We start from the raw sequence: 19,698 nt of genomic DNA on the forward strand, positions 1-19,698 counted from the left end.
CAAGGTCTTCTGGTCCTGAAGTTCCATCCCCATCCATCTCACTGGAATGTCAGGATTCAAGAAAGAAAAGTTTCATATTTCCTGCCAACATTTTTCCCTGACTAAGTTAATATATGGCGGGTGTTGTAATCGGTCTTCACATGAATGGGACAGTAAATCATGCTGGCTGTGAGTGGAGGAATTCGCCAAACAAGGAGCTGAGCAGGGTTGACTGGGAGCACACCTCAGCCTGGAGTGCTGCTGCTGGGAATGCTTGCAGGCACGGATGCAGACCACATCTTGCAGTTTCTGTCATACACTAGGGATGTGACACATACTGTACTCACAAATACAGAGGCTTGCTCATCTACCATGCAGTTCATGCACCAGTTTTCCAGCTCAGCATGTGCAGCATGTCTGAATGCAAGGTTTTGGCTGTCTATGCTTCCTATTGGCTGGCTGCTGTCACACATTCATTTTGCTAAAGGGAGAAAACATCATTACAAAGTGTTAAACCAGCCCATATGTCTGCGTTAGAAGCGGGGCTGGTGGCTCCAAGGCAAACAGAGTTTTCATGTGAGGAGCCTGGTTCAATCCGAGTTTCTTCTTTTTCTTTTTTTTTTTATGTCTTCCCTTTTTCTTTCATTTGACTTGATCTCCAAAAAGGCTGGAATATTGTGAATCGTAAATAAAAACAAAATATAATAATGTGCTAATCTAATCAAGCCATATTTTATTCCCTGCAGCGGTGGTGTAGTCCAGGGTATACAGAGTATAGCCACTTCTTTTTCAGTCAGAATTGAGTAAACCCACTTCTAAACCCCCTGTGATGCTGCTTTTACAATTACAAACATCCCTACATATGTATCGTCAACCAGTGGCTCAGCTAGAGTTACCGATGGTACACTGGTGCAGTTAGTCATCAGCTGCGCTAATTTTAGCCTGAACATAGACATAATATAGATGTATGAGGCCTATATATGTCTATGAGCCTGTCTCTCACTAGTCTGTGTACCAGTATCGGTTTAGTCGTCTCATAAATTTTCCTCCCTGAAACCGAAGAGCAGAAATTATGTGACAATGAAGAGATATACTGATGTATTTCTGGGGTAAACTAAACAGAATAGTCATGCATGTCACCATTTCTGAAATAGTGTTTTTCTGGGCCACTTGTTCTGTTTTTGTTTTTTTTCTTTTTTTAAAGGGGAAATTGAAAGTTTACCCTCTTTTTGAGGAACCACTACACCACTGCCCTGCAGAATAGAAACAACGCTGAAACTGAGACATTTCACCGTTTCATGGAAACAATGATCTCATTTTAAATCTGATGGCAGCAACATGTCTGTAAAAAGTCGCAACACAAGTAACAAAACGCTGGAAAAGTTATTGGTACAAATAAAAAAAACAACCAAAGAACATTTGATAACCATTTAGGTTAATTAGCATCAGGTCAGCAACATGACTGGGTATAAAAGGAGCATTTCAGAGAGGCAGATTCTCTCATATGGAAAGATGGACAGAGCTTCACCAAACCGTGACAAACTGGGAATCATGAAACAATTGAAAAAAATCTTCATGAATGTCTTGAAATTGTTGATCTTTTACCGAAAGAAACTAATTGGAGCATCATGAAAGGAAAAATCCAGTCATGGAGGTCCAGGACTGTAGAGCAGCTAGCATCCTGCATCAGACCAGAACGGGACAACTTTCATCTCCTAAAACTCCAGCAGCTGCTCTCCCCACTTCCCAGATGTTTCCAGATGTTAGAAGAAGAGGAAATGCTAACGATGCTAAACATCATCCTGGAGCTACATTTTACAGACGTGTTGCTGCATCAGATTCACAATCAGCTCAGATTTTCAGTGAAATGGTAACATGTTTACTTTCATCTGATATATTCAATCATGTTCCCAGCAATCATAAAATCAAGCTAAAAGTAGGTTTAATATCATACCTACCTGCTTTGGCTTTAAAAACAATACTTTCACATGGTTAATGCCATAAAAGAATGTATCCATTCTTTAAGAAAAAAGATACAATGTCCTCAAACATAGACGTGCTCTAATTACACAACTAGAATGACGAAAACATCCAAATCAAATTTAAAAAAAGGCAGCAGTTGTTTGGTCTTTATTTCTGTGCCACATCTAACTGGATATAATGGCAACTAAAATACTGGTTCATCATATTTTCTAAAATCTGATGCTGCTAATGGTTTGATGCTTGGGATGAACTGGGAAATGCTGTACACCTCAGCTCATCAGGATTTATGAGGGATATAAGGCACCTTTAATGCATGAAAAAGCCTCTGGGGGACATTTCTTTTGGCAAGCTGAAGAGAAGGTAAATATGATGCAGAGAGATGCACTGCCATTAGGATTTGTCTCTGCTTCCTTCCAGTGTCTGTAAAATTAATCACTTTACTGCTGACCCATAACGCTGTTAAAGAAACAAAAAAAATCATATTCGTTGCTCCAAGTTTACAGACAATGAGACCAGCAGCATCAACAGAGGTTTCCTTAGTCGAGTGGAGCTTGTTCGCTGCCTGAACAGATCAACCACATCTTAAACAGATGTCTTCATGCTGAAGGCATCTAATGCGATAGCATCCGTGAGGATAATAACATGTTCCCTCTTAATTATGGCAGCTTTTATGAAAGAAAAACAAGACATTTTCAGAAATATTTACTCAGTGAGCACAGAAAAGTGCAGGGGATATTTGCTTTGGTTTGTCAAGCACCCAAACCATTTAAACACACAACATGTGAGAAAGCGAGTGAGCAAATCATATCCAAGTCTAACACAGCGTCTTTCTCTGATACCAAATAAGGCAATGGAGCAGGCGTCTTTTTTTTTATTGCACTTCAATCTCTTTATACTCAGACTCCATCTGACTGTGCTCAGACTTGCTAAACACTATCAGGATGTAGCTGATTCAAGGATGCAGTTGTTGTTTTTTCTGCTTTCTATTTTTTTCATCAGAACAGAGAAACCTTTACAAAACACAGATTATGTCAAGTGGGCTCTAATATATTTATGTAACTGAGTTTATCTCACAGTCTCATGTTAGCAATAAGAATTCACCAGGAAGCAATAAGTAATGTCTGCTGAGTGTTCATAATGTTAAATATGTGCTACTTACCAGCTCATAGTTTGTAGCTGGAACACAAGAGGAAGATACCTGGAAACAGAGAAATAATCGGTCACTTTGACGTACAACAAAGACTGGACTCCATGGTTTCACATCTGGGTGAAAACTAAGGCTGTTTTCTGTCTTTCTGTGTCGGTTTTCCACTAGAAAACCGACACAGAAAGTTATTTATGCCTTTGTACATCAAAAGTAGCATTTTAAAAAGGGGCAATATCCACTAAAACAAGTTTATTTAAACATTTCCCTTTGCTAGTAGCTTTGTGTTTATTCTCAACAGAACTGGAGTTATGTCCAAAAACACAATTACTTCCCAGGGGACAAGGTAGCTACAACAATGGATGATGTTATTTAATATCCTGCAAGTTGTACTGGCTCCATAAACTGTGAAAGTTATTTATATTAGCTATGATTTGACCGCAGCTCTGATAAGCACAGCTTTCAAAGATAAATAGGCTACTTCTTAGTTTTGCCAGTGCTGCTAGCTTACGCAGCAGGACTAAAAAAGTGCTTGTTTGCCTTTTATAGTCTGACAACAAGAAACAATAAATTGTGTCCCTGTTTGTCTGCAAGACATTGGTATCACTTCCAGAGCCTCCAGTTATGGTTGACAAATGTATTTTGTTAAAGAAAAGGTGAGTTTTGTTCACTTGCAGCCACAGTGTGAGCGAGTTAGCTCGCGCTGTCTTTGTCCAATGTAAGAAAAAGGAAAAGATGCTAGCTTCTTTAAACTCATTCTTTTGGTTTTAGTAAATAAACCTTACAACATTAACCAATTTATTGTTGGATATCAGCCTCATTTTAATTTCAAACAGTCCATAAACCTTAATGCATTCACCCATAAACATTAGCAAAGTACATGTATGAATCACAAACATACATTTAGTGGCGAAATAAGCTAGATGCTAACTTCTCTGAAACCTAGGTGTCAACTTTGTGTTTACAACAGCTTACTTTGGCACAAATACAAAACAAATTAATATGTATATACTTAATTTCTTTTAATTAGTTAACAATATTGTGCACAGCATTTCCATCAGGCAGTGTTACACAGTCGCAACAGTGAAGCATAGTGTTATCCTATAATGTCCAGACTCGAGGCTAAATGTTCATCTCTGCAGCAAAACCTCTGATTCTACAATGTGAGAGATGTTCTTTGACTGAAAACAAAGCTCCGGTGAGCCAGTGGAGAGACTGCTCCAACAAAACCCATGATCTGTCAAGTGCCTGGGGTAATCCGATTATACCGTCCGACTGTGTTCATAATCATTCCATGTGCTCAGTGCATGGACTGTGGACAGGCTGATAAACAGGAAGAGTATAATGATAATAGCATTTAACCAAGGATAAAAAAAAAAAAAAGGAATTCTCAAAAAGATGATGGCTTGATGAGGATAACTACCAACAGGATGTCACCACTGATGTTTCCTTCCTGTGCATGTCTGCATTCTGTCCCTTTGTTTCTGCTTCATCATTAATCTTCTGATGCTTCATATAGGAAAAAAAAACCTTGCAAATTTAATTTTCACCATTTAACGGTCCCTCTGTAAGATTACAGATAGCGCAGGGTGGCTTTATGATTCCAGTGGGCTTTTGACTGGTCGTATCCTTTATCCCTGTTTTATTACAAGTGTGTCTGCTTTAGTTTTAAAAGATTAGACCTCACAGTTATCACAAGTGTTGACCACTAAAAGTAGCTTTCATCTTTGCCGCAGCTCCACTACTCCCCTTATCTGAGACTAATTGTGTCATTGCATGAACACGAGGGGTCGACTCTGGCTGTGTCTGCTTTGTGTTACTGTAGCACATTCCTGGTCTGACCGCAAAGTGGAATAAAAATCCGGCCCTCTGGAGCACGACTGTAACGGCTGGTTCTTGGAAATGCTTCTAGGAGATTGACAGAAAATCAATGGAGAGTTGTTGGCCAAAGAACCACACGTGTACCACACATGCGCTGTGTTAATATGTTGGCATTGTCAATGGCAGACTTTGATATGCAAGATTCAGAGCAGAAAATTATGATGTAGGGTTTTGTAAAACCCAGTTACAGTGCAAATTACACTGGAATTTGCTACAGTTTGGCCCATACTTATATAGCGATAAGATGGGACATTACATGAATCCGGCTAGTTAACCGGTTGAGTTTCCAGCTCTAAGCCCTGAGTTGAGGCGTCATTTAAAATGTTAAAGAAACTTACTTTTAGATGCACAGTGACTAACTACCACGAAGCAGATGCCTCCAGACCAGATGTAAAAGAGACACTTGGATGTCACTGGCTGATTAGATTCCAAAAGTTACGGATGTGTGAGTCACCTTGGGCCATTAAAGCCTCTTCGAGTCTTCAATACCCCATCTAACCCATCTGGAATACAGGAATGCTAACTCTAAACAGGAAATGACCCTAATCACATTATATGTTAAAGTCTCTTTCAGCAGCACAAGCAGCTGATACACTGATATGAAAAGCAACTGCGTCGTAATGTAAGCCAGACTGCAGAACAGTGGCTGCTAGTACTTCAGTAAAACCCGTACATGCAGGCTTGTTAGACGTGACATGCAATATTTCCACTGCGATGCAGCTGGAAAATGACTTCACGTTGGTAGCAACAGTGAGGCGAAGGGATTATACGTCTTAGCATATGTAATAAGTATAAACTGTCTGTCACACACAGGAGGATGTTGTCCTGTTCCTCACCATCCCACGTGAATGATGGCATCCCGGAGGAACGCGTCGTTGTTTGCCAGAATCTCATCTGGCACTGTGGAGGGAGTCTGGGTCTGACAGGACACAGTGTCTGTCTTAAATCACCCCGTTACAAGTTATTCTAACCCCCACTCCACTCCAGCACCCTTATCACCTCTTGTCTCAGGGGCCCTGCTTCTTCGGCTGCCCCCGGGCCTGGTCTTTGTTTTCACCTGTACACTGCATGCTGCCGACAGCTGATCCACCTGCAGACTGCATGTAGGTTTACGTGCACATGAAAATTCATGTCACGGACAAGTTTTTGGAATATGCGGTTGATTGTGTCAGCATCTATTAAAATGGAAAGAAATTAAGAGAAGTTTAGAGTATTTTCAGACTTCTTTACGGTGTTCAAAGTATTTGCAGTAATACTAAATACAACTAGAAAAGCACTCGAAGAGCCCCGCCAAGGGCCACAGTTCTAACAAATTCCTGGATCCAAACAGTGATCCAGATTACCACCAACATTAAAACTTTTTTTTTTTTCACCTTTCCAAAAACTCCTGAAAATTTCATGAAAATCCGTCCATAACTTTTTCAGTTATCTTGAACACAAACAGATAAACGCCGGTAAAAACATAACTACCTTGGCGGAGGTAACTAACATATGACTTCATCTCTTGGTGAATAGTCTTCTACTACCTATGTGGGGTTTTTATGACCCATGTTCAGGTGTTCCTACTTATTATGCCCGACCAGACCTCCCCTCAGGACTGTGTTGGCATGTACACGCAGTAACTGACTGATCACTCACTCTGCTTTAAGGTCTGTAGGAGAATATATGCCTTATTATATGTGAAAAGCCCCGCGGAGGTCATGTTCCAATGCAATAAGCCATATGATCACAAAACAACATGCTGGTTTATGCTATGTTTTCCACTGGATGCATCTCCAAACACAATCAGCACTGAAAACTGAATAATGAACATGAGCAGGAATAAGAAACATTAAAAAAAATGGTAACTTGGTAATGTACTACTAAAGGAAGCTAATGTTTCCCATGTTGCTATATAAATACAGGAGACAAGTGAGCAAATCCAACAAGTAGGGACAGTGCAGTTATCCATCTGACCAGAAGTAAGGTCACACGGTCAATAACGGTAAAAATGATGGAAAGTTTAAAAGATAAAGTCCAGAATAACCTTCATCCGTATGGTTTATCATTAGCAGCATCACTGAGTGTGGTGTTGTGTGAAATCAGTGGACTGATCTGAAGGAGCATTCACCAAAAGTCCTGAAGAGATGAGAGAATATCTACTTTTGTCAGATAAATACTTCCCATTGCTAGGAAAGGCTTGGTTTAGGGGTTTAGGTACCATCCAGAATACTGCTGCTGCTGTGACATCAACCAAACACAAACCTCTTGTCTCTATTTTATCGATCAGTTCAACGCCTCATATTTGGCAACTCTCCAGTCTGCGTTTACAGGCCTCCTGATGGAATCATCCAGCTGTCCAAGTGAGGTTAAAAAGTGATTACTTTTTCTCCCTAAGAGAATTATTGCAACAAAAAAAAAGTAGCAATTAAAAGTAGTTGTATTTAGATCTAAATTCCCAAATAAATTCCCCAGGGTCATCACAGGGGGGGGGGCGCGGCAAGGCTAAATAAAACTTGGGCGTTGTTACACTGGATAAATTTGTAAAAGTACTCATAGGAAATTATGATAAATCAACAAGAGAGTCTTCAAGTAAAAAAAAAAAAAAAAAAAAAAAAAAAAGAGGGAACAAACTATGATGGAGCTTATCTGTCCCTGCTTGACCAGTAACAGTAATAACCAATGGTGGGTTATCGGGTAAACTAGCGAGGAAAGCCATCTTACGAGGACACCCACAGCATAAAATAGGCCTACCTTGAGAATTGTTTGGAAATAGTTTGCATTTGAAATCTGTGTTTAAAATTGTGTGAACTATTGATGATGAAACTATCTGCAGACATGCTGGGAAGCAGACGTCGGACTCTGCAGTGGCGCCAAATCTTCAGACTCAACTGCTAGCTTGCTACCAAAGTGAAAGAGTGGAGCCACTTCAGTAAAGTAAGTGACGTGTTCAAAGTCGTTGAGAGTGCAGCGTTTTTCCCATTAAATGCGTCTACTGTCTGTGTTTTTTCAAAATTCTGTTGGACATGTCTGTAAAAAGTGACGAAGCAGTGCTAGTAACATAAGCTAGGTTATCTTTTAAGTATGTTCCTGCAAGATAGATCAACTGCATTAACAATGGAAGCACTTAGGCAGAATATATGTCAGGGTTTGGACTTTTTGTGTGTCTTCATTTCTGGTTTCCTGTCTTATTTTGTAGTTTTCCTGTTTAGTTCACTTGTCTTGTTTCTTGTTTGACCTTCGTTTCTGTTCATTAGGTCACCTGGTCCTCAGTTAAGTCATTACACCTGTGTCTCATTATGTTGGCTGTATATATTCTCCTGGTTTTCTGTTCCCAGTTGCTGGATCATTTTGTTGTTTTAGTCCCCTGAGTTCCTTGGGTTAAAATAAATCAACTTGAATCTGCACCCCTGTGGCTCTTCTCTGCGTTTGGGTCCACAACCCCACCGCCCGACCTGACAATATATAACAGGTGATGTCTATATGCATATCAAGGTATCAGAAGCGAGCATGCAGTGTCTTCATTGGCCTTCAGACTTTATTAGCCTTCAACCTTGTTGCTGCATTGCCACAATGCTACTGCCTATTTAAAATGCAGTCATTTCTGGCAGTACTTTGGATAAAATATGCAACGTGAAGATGACTTTGAACAGCTTTTAAGAAATCAAAAGAATTTATTAAGTCTGATATCTTGCGAGGACTAAATTAATTTGTGAAACTGGATCATAATGTCTGATTTCATAGACTCTGCCACGACAAGTACATCACATCACAATGAACCATTTTGTGACGCATCAAGATGGCAGCTGATGTGTAGGTGAATGTCACATCCAGCAGAATAAACCTATTTTCCTTCGAGCCAAAATCATGATGCAGCACAGCCAATGTCGCCAGCGTAGTAGAAGCCATCTGATTCTGAGCTTAAGGTGGGTTTGCCCACATCTGAATAGCTCAGATTCTCCTTGTTGCTGCTGGACTGGAACTTTGCACCCTTACAGTTTGGTGTCAGGATTTTCCACCATCCAGAGAATATTCATCTAAAGGTAAAAATGCAGGTGGGCACTTAAAGCGAGGTTTGGCTGCAGGTGCAGAAGTGGAAAAACCCACACAATAAGCATCCAACATAAAAAGTCTGCACAGACAAATCTTAAGACTTCAACTGAAGTGTGTGAGTTCATGATGGTGATTTACGCTCGCAACATGGCCTCCGGCGTGGCTGCCAGTCCAGTTCATCATTTCAGTTCAGTTTGACGTTTGGAATGAAATTTATTGCAGATGTTCAGGGTGGTTAGACATGTATGTCTTAGTTTTTTGGGTTTTTTTATGTTTAAAATTATGCTGGATAGATGACCATGATACAGACATATGGGCACAAATAAAACTACTACTCTGCCAAAAGGTTTCTTTATTAGAAATGAGCAAATGTTAGCATGATAACAATCATGCTGAAAGGGCAAGTCAACTGAATTGGGAGGCTCATAAATTTCCACCAATTTGTTTACATCATCATCAAACGCTTAAGAGCATAAATATTTTCTGCCAATTACAACATCAGATTGAAATCTAGCTGTAAGCCCAGGCTTCTGAATGCTGTTTGAATCTAGATGAAAACCTACAGAGAGCCTTTGTGTGAGCTCGGTGGTACATGGGGAGTGGGCCTGGTCAGAGTGCATGTTGATGCTATCGGCAGTATTCAAATGAGTGCAATATAATAAAGGATAATTGTGTTGTTGCATTCCATACATGCTTCTGTTAACAGCATTAAACAAGGGTCCATTTCCTCCAGACAAAAGTCCGTGTTAGACGTCTCTGGCTTGTAGGACAGCGTTCACATGCACAAACCCTCCTGCTGGCTACTGACACACTCCAGACGCAGTTGCATGACCCAACTGCGGTCATTCTCCCAGGGTTTCATTAGGTTAATAACCCTGCTAATGGCATGACCGGAGCAGAGGTAAATAAGTGATGAATTGATTTATTATTTGGTTAAATAACATATCTATGTAGATTTCTATCACACGGTATGTTTGGTTCAAGTTAGCGTGCAGGTTAGCGTGCAGGTTAGCTCGTTTAAACCGTCTGAAAGGGGCGTTGGACCTAAAATATTTTCCCCTGGCTCCCTCAACTGGCACGTAAACACATGGCTGCCACGAGTGCTTTCATGTTTATCCAGATCTTTGCATCTGGCACATCCTAGCAGAACTGTGCAGTGTGTAAATTCGATTTGTGAGGCGTAACAAGTAACAGAAGGCTTTCCTGGGTTCATGATGGTGGAGTGTGCCAGAGTGTGTCTGGATGGACTTCTTGGGACATTATCAAAGCACAAAGGAATGACGGGGAAGCTTCAGAGGGGCGAATGCCCATACCCTCCGAAATGTGTGTTTACCTACCCCTTCCTCTGCCCACCATTCTTTATTAAATTTCTATTTCGAGTGAAAAGTGATTCCTTCAGCATACATGAACAGAAGAACCGGAGTGTATTTTCTGCATCTCTACGGTTTTTCTCTACGTTCGCCTCTAACTCTGACAAAGCTACAGCTTCTCTGCCTTCCTCAAGGAAAAGCTGTGGAAGTTTCAGATTTATTGAGAAGTGGACTGAAGGACTTGAAGGGACTGAACAGCAGTCTCTGTGCGGCTGATTGATGTTTTACGCTTCCAGACCTAAACAGCATCAGGGCACGTTTGAGCCCATTTCTTTCTTCGTTCATCTTGAAGCAGGAGTGTGTTTAACGATGGAGAGTGACTGGGTCTTTGTCAGACTTTGTACGATACTGTCTCATCGTTCCAATCATGTTACTAGATCATATCAGGGCTGAATATTGGGATGTTCTGCTGAGGGCTGGTCTCCCTGTGGGGTCCGTCTCTAATAATGTGGCTTTTGTTAGGACAATGGCTCCCAACTAAAGGTTCACACCTCCGTAGGTCTTCATGTGAACAAAATATTCAGTCAGTGGATTATGAAGAGTCTGCGTGTGGATGGGGTGTAACAAACACCGCTGCTGTAGAAAAAACATACGGTGTGTTTGCTGTGTTTTATGATGCAGCATGCAATAAAAGACTTCCTGATAAGCTAAACTAAGCAGATAGAGGATCCTGAATCATATCTTGCAGTCCAAAGATGCACAACATCTAAAAGTGAAGAGCAGAAATACAGAAATCTGAAACTAACTAAAGATTTCCACAGCAGATTTAACAATCCTGTGGATCTGGACAGGAGGACTTTTTTCATGCACATCGTAAATTCATTCACTTTTCAGCAGACAAGTATTTAATGTCTAGATTTTACAAATTCTGCCACAATATTTTCATGTGATTTGAATCAGGGGCCAGTGGATAATATCAAATATCAATTTAACACACCTCCATTCAGTGCTGACACATGCAGTACATGATTCATTACTTTTGCACATTTCTCTCCTCGAGGATGAAGAATACTTCAACTGTGAAGGCGCAGAAAGAAACACATTTTTAGGGAAGCAAATTTTGTTTCATCAAATGATAAATTTATCACTCAACAGAGAACCTTCAGGCAGGGCAGCAGAAAAACCCGGAATAGACTCATCCCGACCAGAACAAGGTTGTATTTAACATGTTGAGCGTGTGCATCTTGTCATATAGACATGGTGAAGACGACTTGCTGAAGTTCAAACTAAGCATGATGATGAGGAAGTCAGAAGATTTAAGGGACTTTGAACGCAGTATGGTTGTTTGAGTATTTACTGTTATTTTCACACACAACCATCTCCACGGTTTACAGAGAAGGTCTGAAGAAGAGAAAATATCCAGCGAGCTGCAGTTGTCTGGACCAGAATGTCTGGTTGATGTCAGAGGTCAGAGGAGACTGGGCAGACTGGTTGGAGATGATGGAAAGACAACAGGAAGTCCAGTAAGCACTGGTTCCAACCAAGATATGCAGAACATCGTCTCTGAACACACAACACGTCCAGCCTGGAAGCAGATGGTCTCCAGCAGCAGAAGACCACAGCGGGTTCCCTCCTGTCAGTAAGAACAGGAAACTTATGGTTGGATCAGGATTTGGTGGAAGCAACATGAAAACATGGATCCATCCCGCCTGGTTCAGGCTGTTGTTGGTGGTGTGATGGTGTTGGTGTGTCTCGTCCCACTTTGGACCCCTTAGTACCAACATGACATGGTTTAACCTCCACAGCCTACCTGAGTCCTGCTGCTGACCATGTCCATCCCTTTCTGAGCACAGTGTAGCATCTTCTGATGGAAACTTCCAGCAGGATGATGCACCATGTCACAAAGCTCACATCATCTCCACCATGACGATGAGTTCACTGTCCTCCAACGGCCTCCACAGTCACCAGATCTCAGTCCAGCAGAGCAGCTTTGGGAGATTCTCATCATGATGTGCAGCAACTGTGTGATGCTTCATGTCAACATGGAGCAAAACCTCTGAGGAACGTTTCCACCACCTTGTTCAACAATTAAGGCAGATATGGAGGAAAAGTCCAGCCCAGTATCTCACTTTAATATTCCCATCAAATTTCTTCCATATCTGTTTGTATTTTAACGTGAGTGAACATGCAGACCTGGTAGAACCTGAGCTGCAGCCGAACACACAAGGGAAACCATCTCTGGCATCACAGATGAAGTCAGACTCCTCCATGATATCAGCTAAATAAACATGAACTCATCGTTAACTGGACAGACAAAGCTCTTCTGTTGGTTTCCAGTCGTTGCAGAAAAAAGTCCTCTTCATCAGTCTGGAATATGTGATATTTATTGTATGATATGACTAATGATCTGCCTGATCAAAAGAAAACATGGACTGGACATTCTGGTCATTAGTTCAGCTGTGAAACCGCCATGTGTGCTTCTGTAAATAAAACGAATAGTAAAAGTTTATATTTGTTCCCAGATAAAGATTCAGCTTGACGTCATGGCTGTGCCAAGTAACCAAATAAACCATCGACGGAAAACACCAGAAAGTGTGTTATTCAGCCTCCGTATGAACAAAATGAGCTCTGAAAGGGGAAAGGTCGGTGTCGGTGAGCTCCAGCCCACATTTCTGCTCCACTGCCGCGACTCTGTGGCCTTCAGCCGTCCGGAGCCCCGGTTCGTTCTGACCCCTGGTCTTTGTTGGACCGGACCGACGGTGTGGCGAAAGGCAGCTGTGACGGCTTGTTTCTTTTGTTCCAAAGTTACAGCGAGGGTCATGTTCCCTTCTGGGGGTTCTTTCAGCGAAGGGCTGAGTGTTTAGCGGCACGCTGATTTACACATTAAGCATGTCCCTCTCTGTCTGGCAGCAGGCCGAGCAGCTGAGGACGAGGGGAGAGGGAGGAAAGGGCACGAGAAGAAGGCAGCCGTGGAGAATCAGGGTTCAGAGAGGGCAGGATGAAGGTGGCGGGGGTGTTAACGACCTTTAACTACACTGGAAAGTTTGCCGTGTTTTTTTCTGTAATTTAGAGGAAACAACAATGTAACACTCCCATTACACTGACAGTTTGAGCCGAGAAGATGAAGAGCGGCTTCATATCTGAGCTTACAGAACTGAAAAATACCTCATGTGTTGTGCTGAGCTTAGACAGAGGATGCTTAAGCCTCTTTTTGAAAACAAACCCAAGTCTTTTGTTTCAAATGAGGAGTGTCCAAATCTTCCGAGGCAAGAGGTCTTTTGGGAGGAAGACTGGACAAGCTGAGGCGAGCCTGCAGTAAGAGTCGGCCATGCTGGGATGTACAGTAGCACAGCAGAGCGCGAGCAACAGATTCTGGTTTCCTACTTTTTTCACCTTCCAAAAAGTTGAATCTCTGCCCCCAGATGCAGCATTGCGTTTGGTGTCTGTGCACTCTGTTGTTCGGTGCACAAGCATCCAACATTCTGGACTTGTTGCATGCATAAATCTATTATCCGCAAAGAAAACCTCCACGTTGCGACCATTAATCAAGGCTGCACAAATATCACCATCATAAATATTAATAAAAAGTCTTGGAAGGCCAAATCGCAGCGGCCATTAGCAGGTCACGACAAGCCGGCTCATTCAGACTTTATTTCTTACATTCACACAGCAGTTCAAACAGGTCTGTCCCAACCTGTGTCCATTATAACGCTGAAAACCATCACTTATAGAAACAGTTACAGTAAATCATTAATGCTGGCTTTAAAAAAAGGGAAATTATGTGTTATACTTCTTAAACAAGCTAAAGAAATAAATGCTGTACAGGCTCAGACAAACACCTCAAGCCAACTTTTGAGCAGCTCGGTGAAATTCAGGAACCTGGCACCGATGTTTCCTGCCTTTCTGTTCGAGGCCGAGACCCCTTCTCCATCAATCAGCCACGAAAAGCAAACAACAATATACGAGGCTTTCTGGTAAAAGCAAGGAAACAGGTCTGCTTTCCATAAACATTCCACACAGAGACATGAAGGCTTGATAAGACAGAAAAAAAAGGAAAACAACCTCCTCACCGCCTCCTGGCATACGCACAGCCGCATACTTCACATAGTATTTACATTGATGATCAGTCATATGGGCACTAACTGCAGATTTACTGGTTTTTCACTGGTTTAACTAACTGTACATCTACTTTACTTCACATCATCCAATCTCAAATTTTGACATATAACATTTTATATGGCGTAGTGACTGCCATCTCTAATAAAAGAAGAAATCTCTGTATGTTTGCTTTTATCTTTTCTGTTCTCAACAATCACTCATTGAATCTGCTTCAGACTGGATATCTAACTTGGTACCAGTAATCTTCCTGTATAAGCTAAAGGCTGTTTGATTGTCAGGTGTTTGGCTGCTCATGCGGGTGGAACCAAATGGTCCTACATTTTTCACATACTTCCTGTAAAAATAGGAAATATCTGCAATAATTTAGTAAAATGCGACAACACTCTTTCATTCCTTGAACTGTTTTCTTTGTGCTGTAAAGATCCAGCGGTCAGTCTTAAACAGCTCGATTCACAACTCAGAGACATTTTAATCTGAAAGTTACATTGCTTTGCTTCCAATAACCTGATACTGCATGGCTTGATTTGTCACAAACCTTTTTTTCACGACTACCTCAGCAGAGGGTCTGATCAGTACTGCAGACCACTGACTGTTCAGTGAGGGGTTTCACCTGCAGAAGCTGAAAAACACTTTTGGGGTAAATTTGGGGGTATTTAAGGTTTTAGTGGGTAATCTTGGTCAGAGACATGTTTTTTTCTTTTACTCTGGATGAAGTGGTTCCTCGTCCTGATAGTAGTCTATACATTTTGTAATCATGAACAATAAGAAATATAGTTAGAACCCTCAGTTTATTGTAAATCTGTAAAAACTCTGACCAATCCAAACGTTCGGACTGAATTGAAGTTGTTCATTTCTTATATTTCGTAAGCTTCTTCTCCCGGCTCCCCTCCTCCCCCTCCAGCAGCGCATACCTGATCGCCACACCCTGCATATAAACAGCGTGTTAGGATGAAAATACAAAGTAGTGAAGAAGAAACTTGGAAGGCAAACATGGCTGAGAATATGCAGGAAGGATTTCCCGACCCGTCTCGGTTTATTTGCCTCCTCCTGCTAAACAGCCGAGAAAGAGAAAATCGTTGGTGGAAAAAGCTGCGAACTAGAAAAGCACTCAGAGATCACAAACATCCGCTATGGCCTTTAAAAAGTTCCTGGATCCAAAGGGATCCAAAATCAAATCAGTTCTTCCTTTTCACATTTCCAACAACTCCTGAAAATTTAATTAAAATCTGTCCATAACTTTTTGAGTTATCTTGAACACAAACCGATAAACGCCGGTAAAAACATAACATCCTTGGCGGGAGGTAAGAAAAAAATCTTGGATCAAGCAAGGAGCAAAACCAGAGGGGGAGGAGCCAAGACAGGGTGCTACTTTCACATCTTGCTAGCTCCCCAACATTATCTACCCCAGCTTTAATGCAAAAGCTAAATCAAAGGCATCACATCTCTGCAAACAGATTGAATATTATATGCATGAGCTGTGAAATCAAGACCACATCTATGAAGACACCAAACGACCCCAGCCAATCTGCAACATCTGGCGGTTAAAAGTGAAGTGTATGCATAAGTGTATAAAACTGCAGTTCCCCCTTCATCCACTGGGGGCTTCAGATCAAATCTCCATAGACTTCCATGTTAAAAAGACCAACTTTACAGCGGGAATAAACATGTTTACAGCAGAAATAAACATGTTTACAGCCTGGTACAAAAAATATTTTAGGTTTCATAGGTCAGGCTTACCTTCATGACAACTGTGGGGAGAGTGAATTTTTTTTAATATAACTCATCCATTTTTAACCAATTTTATCTCGAAATTTGGCAAAACAATGGGCGTGTTTTTTTTTTTTTTTTATTGTACCAGTTATCCAGCAGCAGGAAGGCAAAGTGTTGCACAACTGTGGTTTTTGGCCAGCTAACAGGATGACTTAGCATTGGCCCACCTGCCTCCGTTAGCTTGTTAGCTCCCATGACCTCTGGGTTAGCTCAGTTAGCTCCTAGCTACAGACAGGTAAGAGTTTAATAGACATAAATCATCCACCCTCAGGCTCTACCAATTAGCCCATTGTTGTATTTTCCAGGAGCGACGGTACGTATGATGCTGCCAAGATGGTGACTGTGGGAACCACCCGATGAGCTTCAAGTTTTCCAAAACCTACGGGTGATGTTACGAAGGCTTCACCTATCTTATATATACGGTCTATGCCCCCAATGCTAACTCCTAGGGTCTGTTTAGTCACCAATAAGCCCAACAAGTGTGATTTTAGATTTTTGATGAAAAAAAGTCACCTGTGTACAAGGTGAACATGCAAACTCCACACAGAAAGAACACCGCCAAGGTTTGAACCAGGAACCGTCTTCCTGTGAAGCAACGATGCTAACCACCGCAACATCTAAAGTTAGCTTAATGCTACTAAGAAAACTAAAATCCATCTTGTAAGAACTCAAACATGCTTCTGTCAGACTGATGCTGAAAGAGAAAGACTGCACTTAAATCTGCTTCTCCGGCAGTAAACATCCAAGTCTGTAAAACTCCGGGCATCAGGGCATCAAACTCTAAATAAATCTTCCATAACTCTCCACATGGCAGAAACATAATAACAGTTCAGCTGAGTTTCGTTAAAGGAGTCACATTCAATAAGCATCATGTTATTTTTATGCCAAATAAGGTCTGTGTTGGTGAGCTGGTGCTCTGCCACGGCCAGCGGAGGAACGTGATCACACGTGGTCCACAGAGGTTTGGGTTTTGCCTGCTGATGGGGGTTAACTCGTTCAGTTTAAAGCTGCTTGTCAAACTTTAAGCTAAAATCAAACAAATGAACCTCAGGAGTGGAAAGGCCATGTTTTTTTCTTTTTTTTTTTTTTGCATGGAAAGTCTGTTTGAGAAAGAGCCATTATACCAGGCCTCAAACTTGATTGCATGGAGTCATTTAAAAGATTAGCCCTCATTAAATGTTTGACTATAATGTTCCTTTATTCTGGGGAGGGGGGAGGCATTGTGAGGACCTCCTCTATTTAAAGCATCGTAGATTGCGAGAGTGTTGGCTCCAGGAACCGCTGAGGAGAAGAAATAGCTCAAGGAAACCAGACTTGCGGGAAACTTTCTTTAGAGGAAAACAGCCTTGTTGCCAAATAAGCAAATGACAAACTAAATTTTTCTGACAACATTGGTCGGAAATGCTGTATAAAATATCTAGTACAAGTTGGTGGGTTTTATCTCCCATCCACGGCGCTAACGTGTCACATCCAGCTGAACACAGGTCCGCTCTTAACTTTAACTCCAGCATTAGCTTCCGGATATGTTCCTTAATACACTCTTTAAACACCCTCCTGAGGGCCTATGACAGCAGTTTCTCATATGCGCCAGATGACCTGCTCTATGGGAAACATTATATGATGCCCTTGGTAAATGGGAGGCTTTCACTGGGTTTCAAGTGGATGCTATTAATTATACTAAAAGCCCAAGTGGAAGGCATGATGCTCTGGCACTACTAAGGATTGTTTCAGTTTCTAATGTATTGCAGGTTCTCAGTTTGTGCCAAAGCTGAGTCCAAAAGGACAAATGGTAGAAACAAACTACTCACATTGCTGTTCTGCACAGCATTCACCAGTATACAGGACAAAAATGAGGGTATGAGGTATTTATAAGAATATCGGGTAATGATTTGACTTATTTGAGATACAAACATTGAGTACGTTCTTTCTCATTGTCTTTAGATTCGTCTCAGCCGCTATTCATGAGAAAATAGTAAGCAAATCAAACAAAACAGTGCTTTTAATGCTGTGTAATGCAAGTGGTTAAGCTGTGTCCACAAGGATTCAAACACACACACACACATTTACACACCCATACATTCACTCCAAGGAAGGATTACATCAGCAGAAGAGCATGAGAAATCATGCTGGTGGTTTTTTTTTTTTTATGGTCCATGGACCACAGCCTTATCCTGAATCACAGAAACCCTTATACACACTCACAGCTTCAACACACACCTTCCCAAAATGCCCTGCCCCTCCCATGACACCACCTTTTCCTCTCCCACTCTTGACTAAGAGGGTTTGCAGACTTTAATGATGAAAAATGTCTCCTCTGAAACCCAGTCTGACACGGGCTCCCTGCCAATTGGTTTGCGCCATTCCCACACAATCTGTAGACATGGGGGTGGGGTGGTGGGGGGGCGATGGCAAATCACCAAATTTTGCATCATTATCAACGCAGAGCTGGAGAATCGGATGCTTTCCGGAGGCGTCTCTGCTCACGTGAACGGCTGGTAACAAAGAGAAAAAGTTAGAAACTACTGAAAGCAGACAGGAAGGGAAATACTGGACCGAGGTTCTTCTTAAGGAATAAACACATATCTGTCTGCTCAGAGTGTACAGTACGTAAGCAGCTGTTCACCAAAGCCAAGTTTTATTGGCAATCGGCATCTTGGTTCCCCATGGAAATCCACTGGAAATGCCTTTCCCCTCAGTTCACTCCTGATTTCAGTTTGCTACCAATGTTCGGCCATTTCACTCCATTTCTGAGTAAAACTAATACTTTGCTCGTTATACATTGCATTCCTATGGTACGTGTTTCCAGATGAGGTTTAAGCCAAACGTTGGCCTCTGCAGGTCTGACAGTAAAGCCTGCTTGGAAGTGGCAGTGTGCACATACATGCACTGAAAGCTTGGCGTCCACATGCACCAGGCTTTAATGAAGACATCCCAGTGATGATACAGTAACAACTGGTGGTACCAGCCCCAGCCAGTTGTCACTGACAGATTTACTGGAGAAGAGCTAAAGACCCCGAACGCCTCCTCTGACTGACGCACCGCCATGTGCTCCAGGTACCGAGTCTGTGTAGAAAAACCAGAGACAGCCAGTAGCTGTTTGAGTACAGCTGGCGTCACAAATCTGTTAAAGAATTCATTTTTACTCTCCATCTTTCTTCCCAAGTCAAGCCAGAAGTGGCAACTGCAACTCCCTCCTGGAGCCAAACACTCCCCTAAGTGCTGTTGGGTTTTCTCACGCCTGGGGCAAAGCTCTCAGCGCTCACTGGCTGTGTGTTCAACTATGAAGTATGGAAAAGGCAAGAGAAGAAGATCCTCCAACGGCATCCTTCCTGTTACGACCGTGGGCCACAAACCACATGGTAAGCCAGAGAGACCACACACATGCAAGCACCGATGAAACAAGCTGTGCTTTACATCATGTTGCGTTAAAAACATACAAAGATGAGGATAACGCAACACACAGATGCTCATTCCAGCGTA

The 19,698-nt window shown here is 41.9% G+C and overlaps 1 protein-coding gene across 4 annotated transcripts in view; it reads right to left on the reverse strand.

Moving 5' to 3' along the window:
• tns1b (tensin 1b) overlaps positions 1 to 19,698 on the reverse strand; it is a 224,562-nt gene that overhangs the window by 87,465 nt on the left and 117,399 nt on the right. For all 4 annotated transcript variants that reach the window (XM_079254829.1, XM_079254832.1, XM_079254831.1 and 1 more), the window contains exon 4: positions 3,122 to 3,160. In XM_079254829.1, the coding sequence (XP_079110955.1) occupies positions 3,122 to 3,160 (39 nt within the window). The remainder of the gene's footprint in view (positions 1 to 3,121; positions 3,161 to 19,698) is intronic.

This window comes from Telmatherina bonti, assembly GCF_933228915.1.
Source record: "Telmatherina bonti genome assembly, chromosome: 15".
Lineage (NCBI taxonomy): Eukaryota > Metazoa > Chordata > Actinopteri > Atheriniformes > Telmatherinidae > Telmatherina > Telmatherina bonti.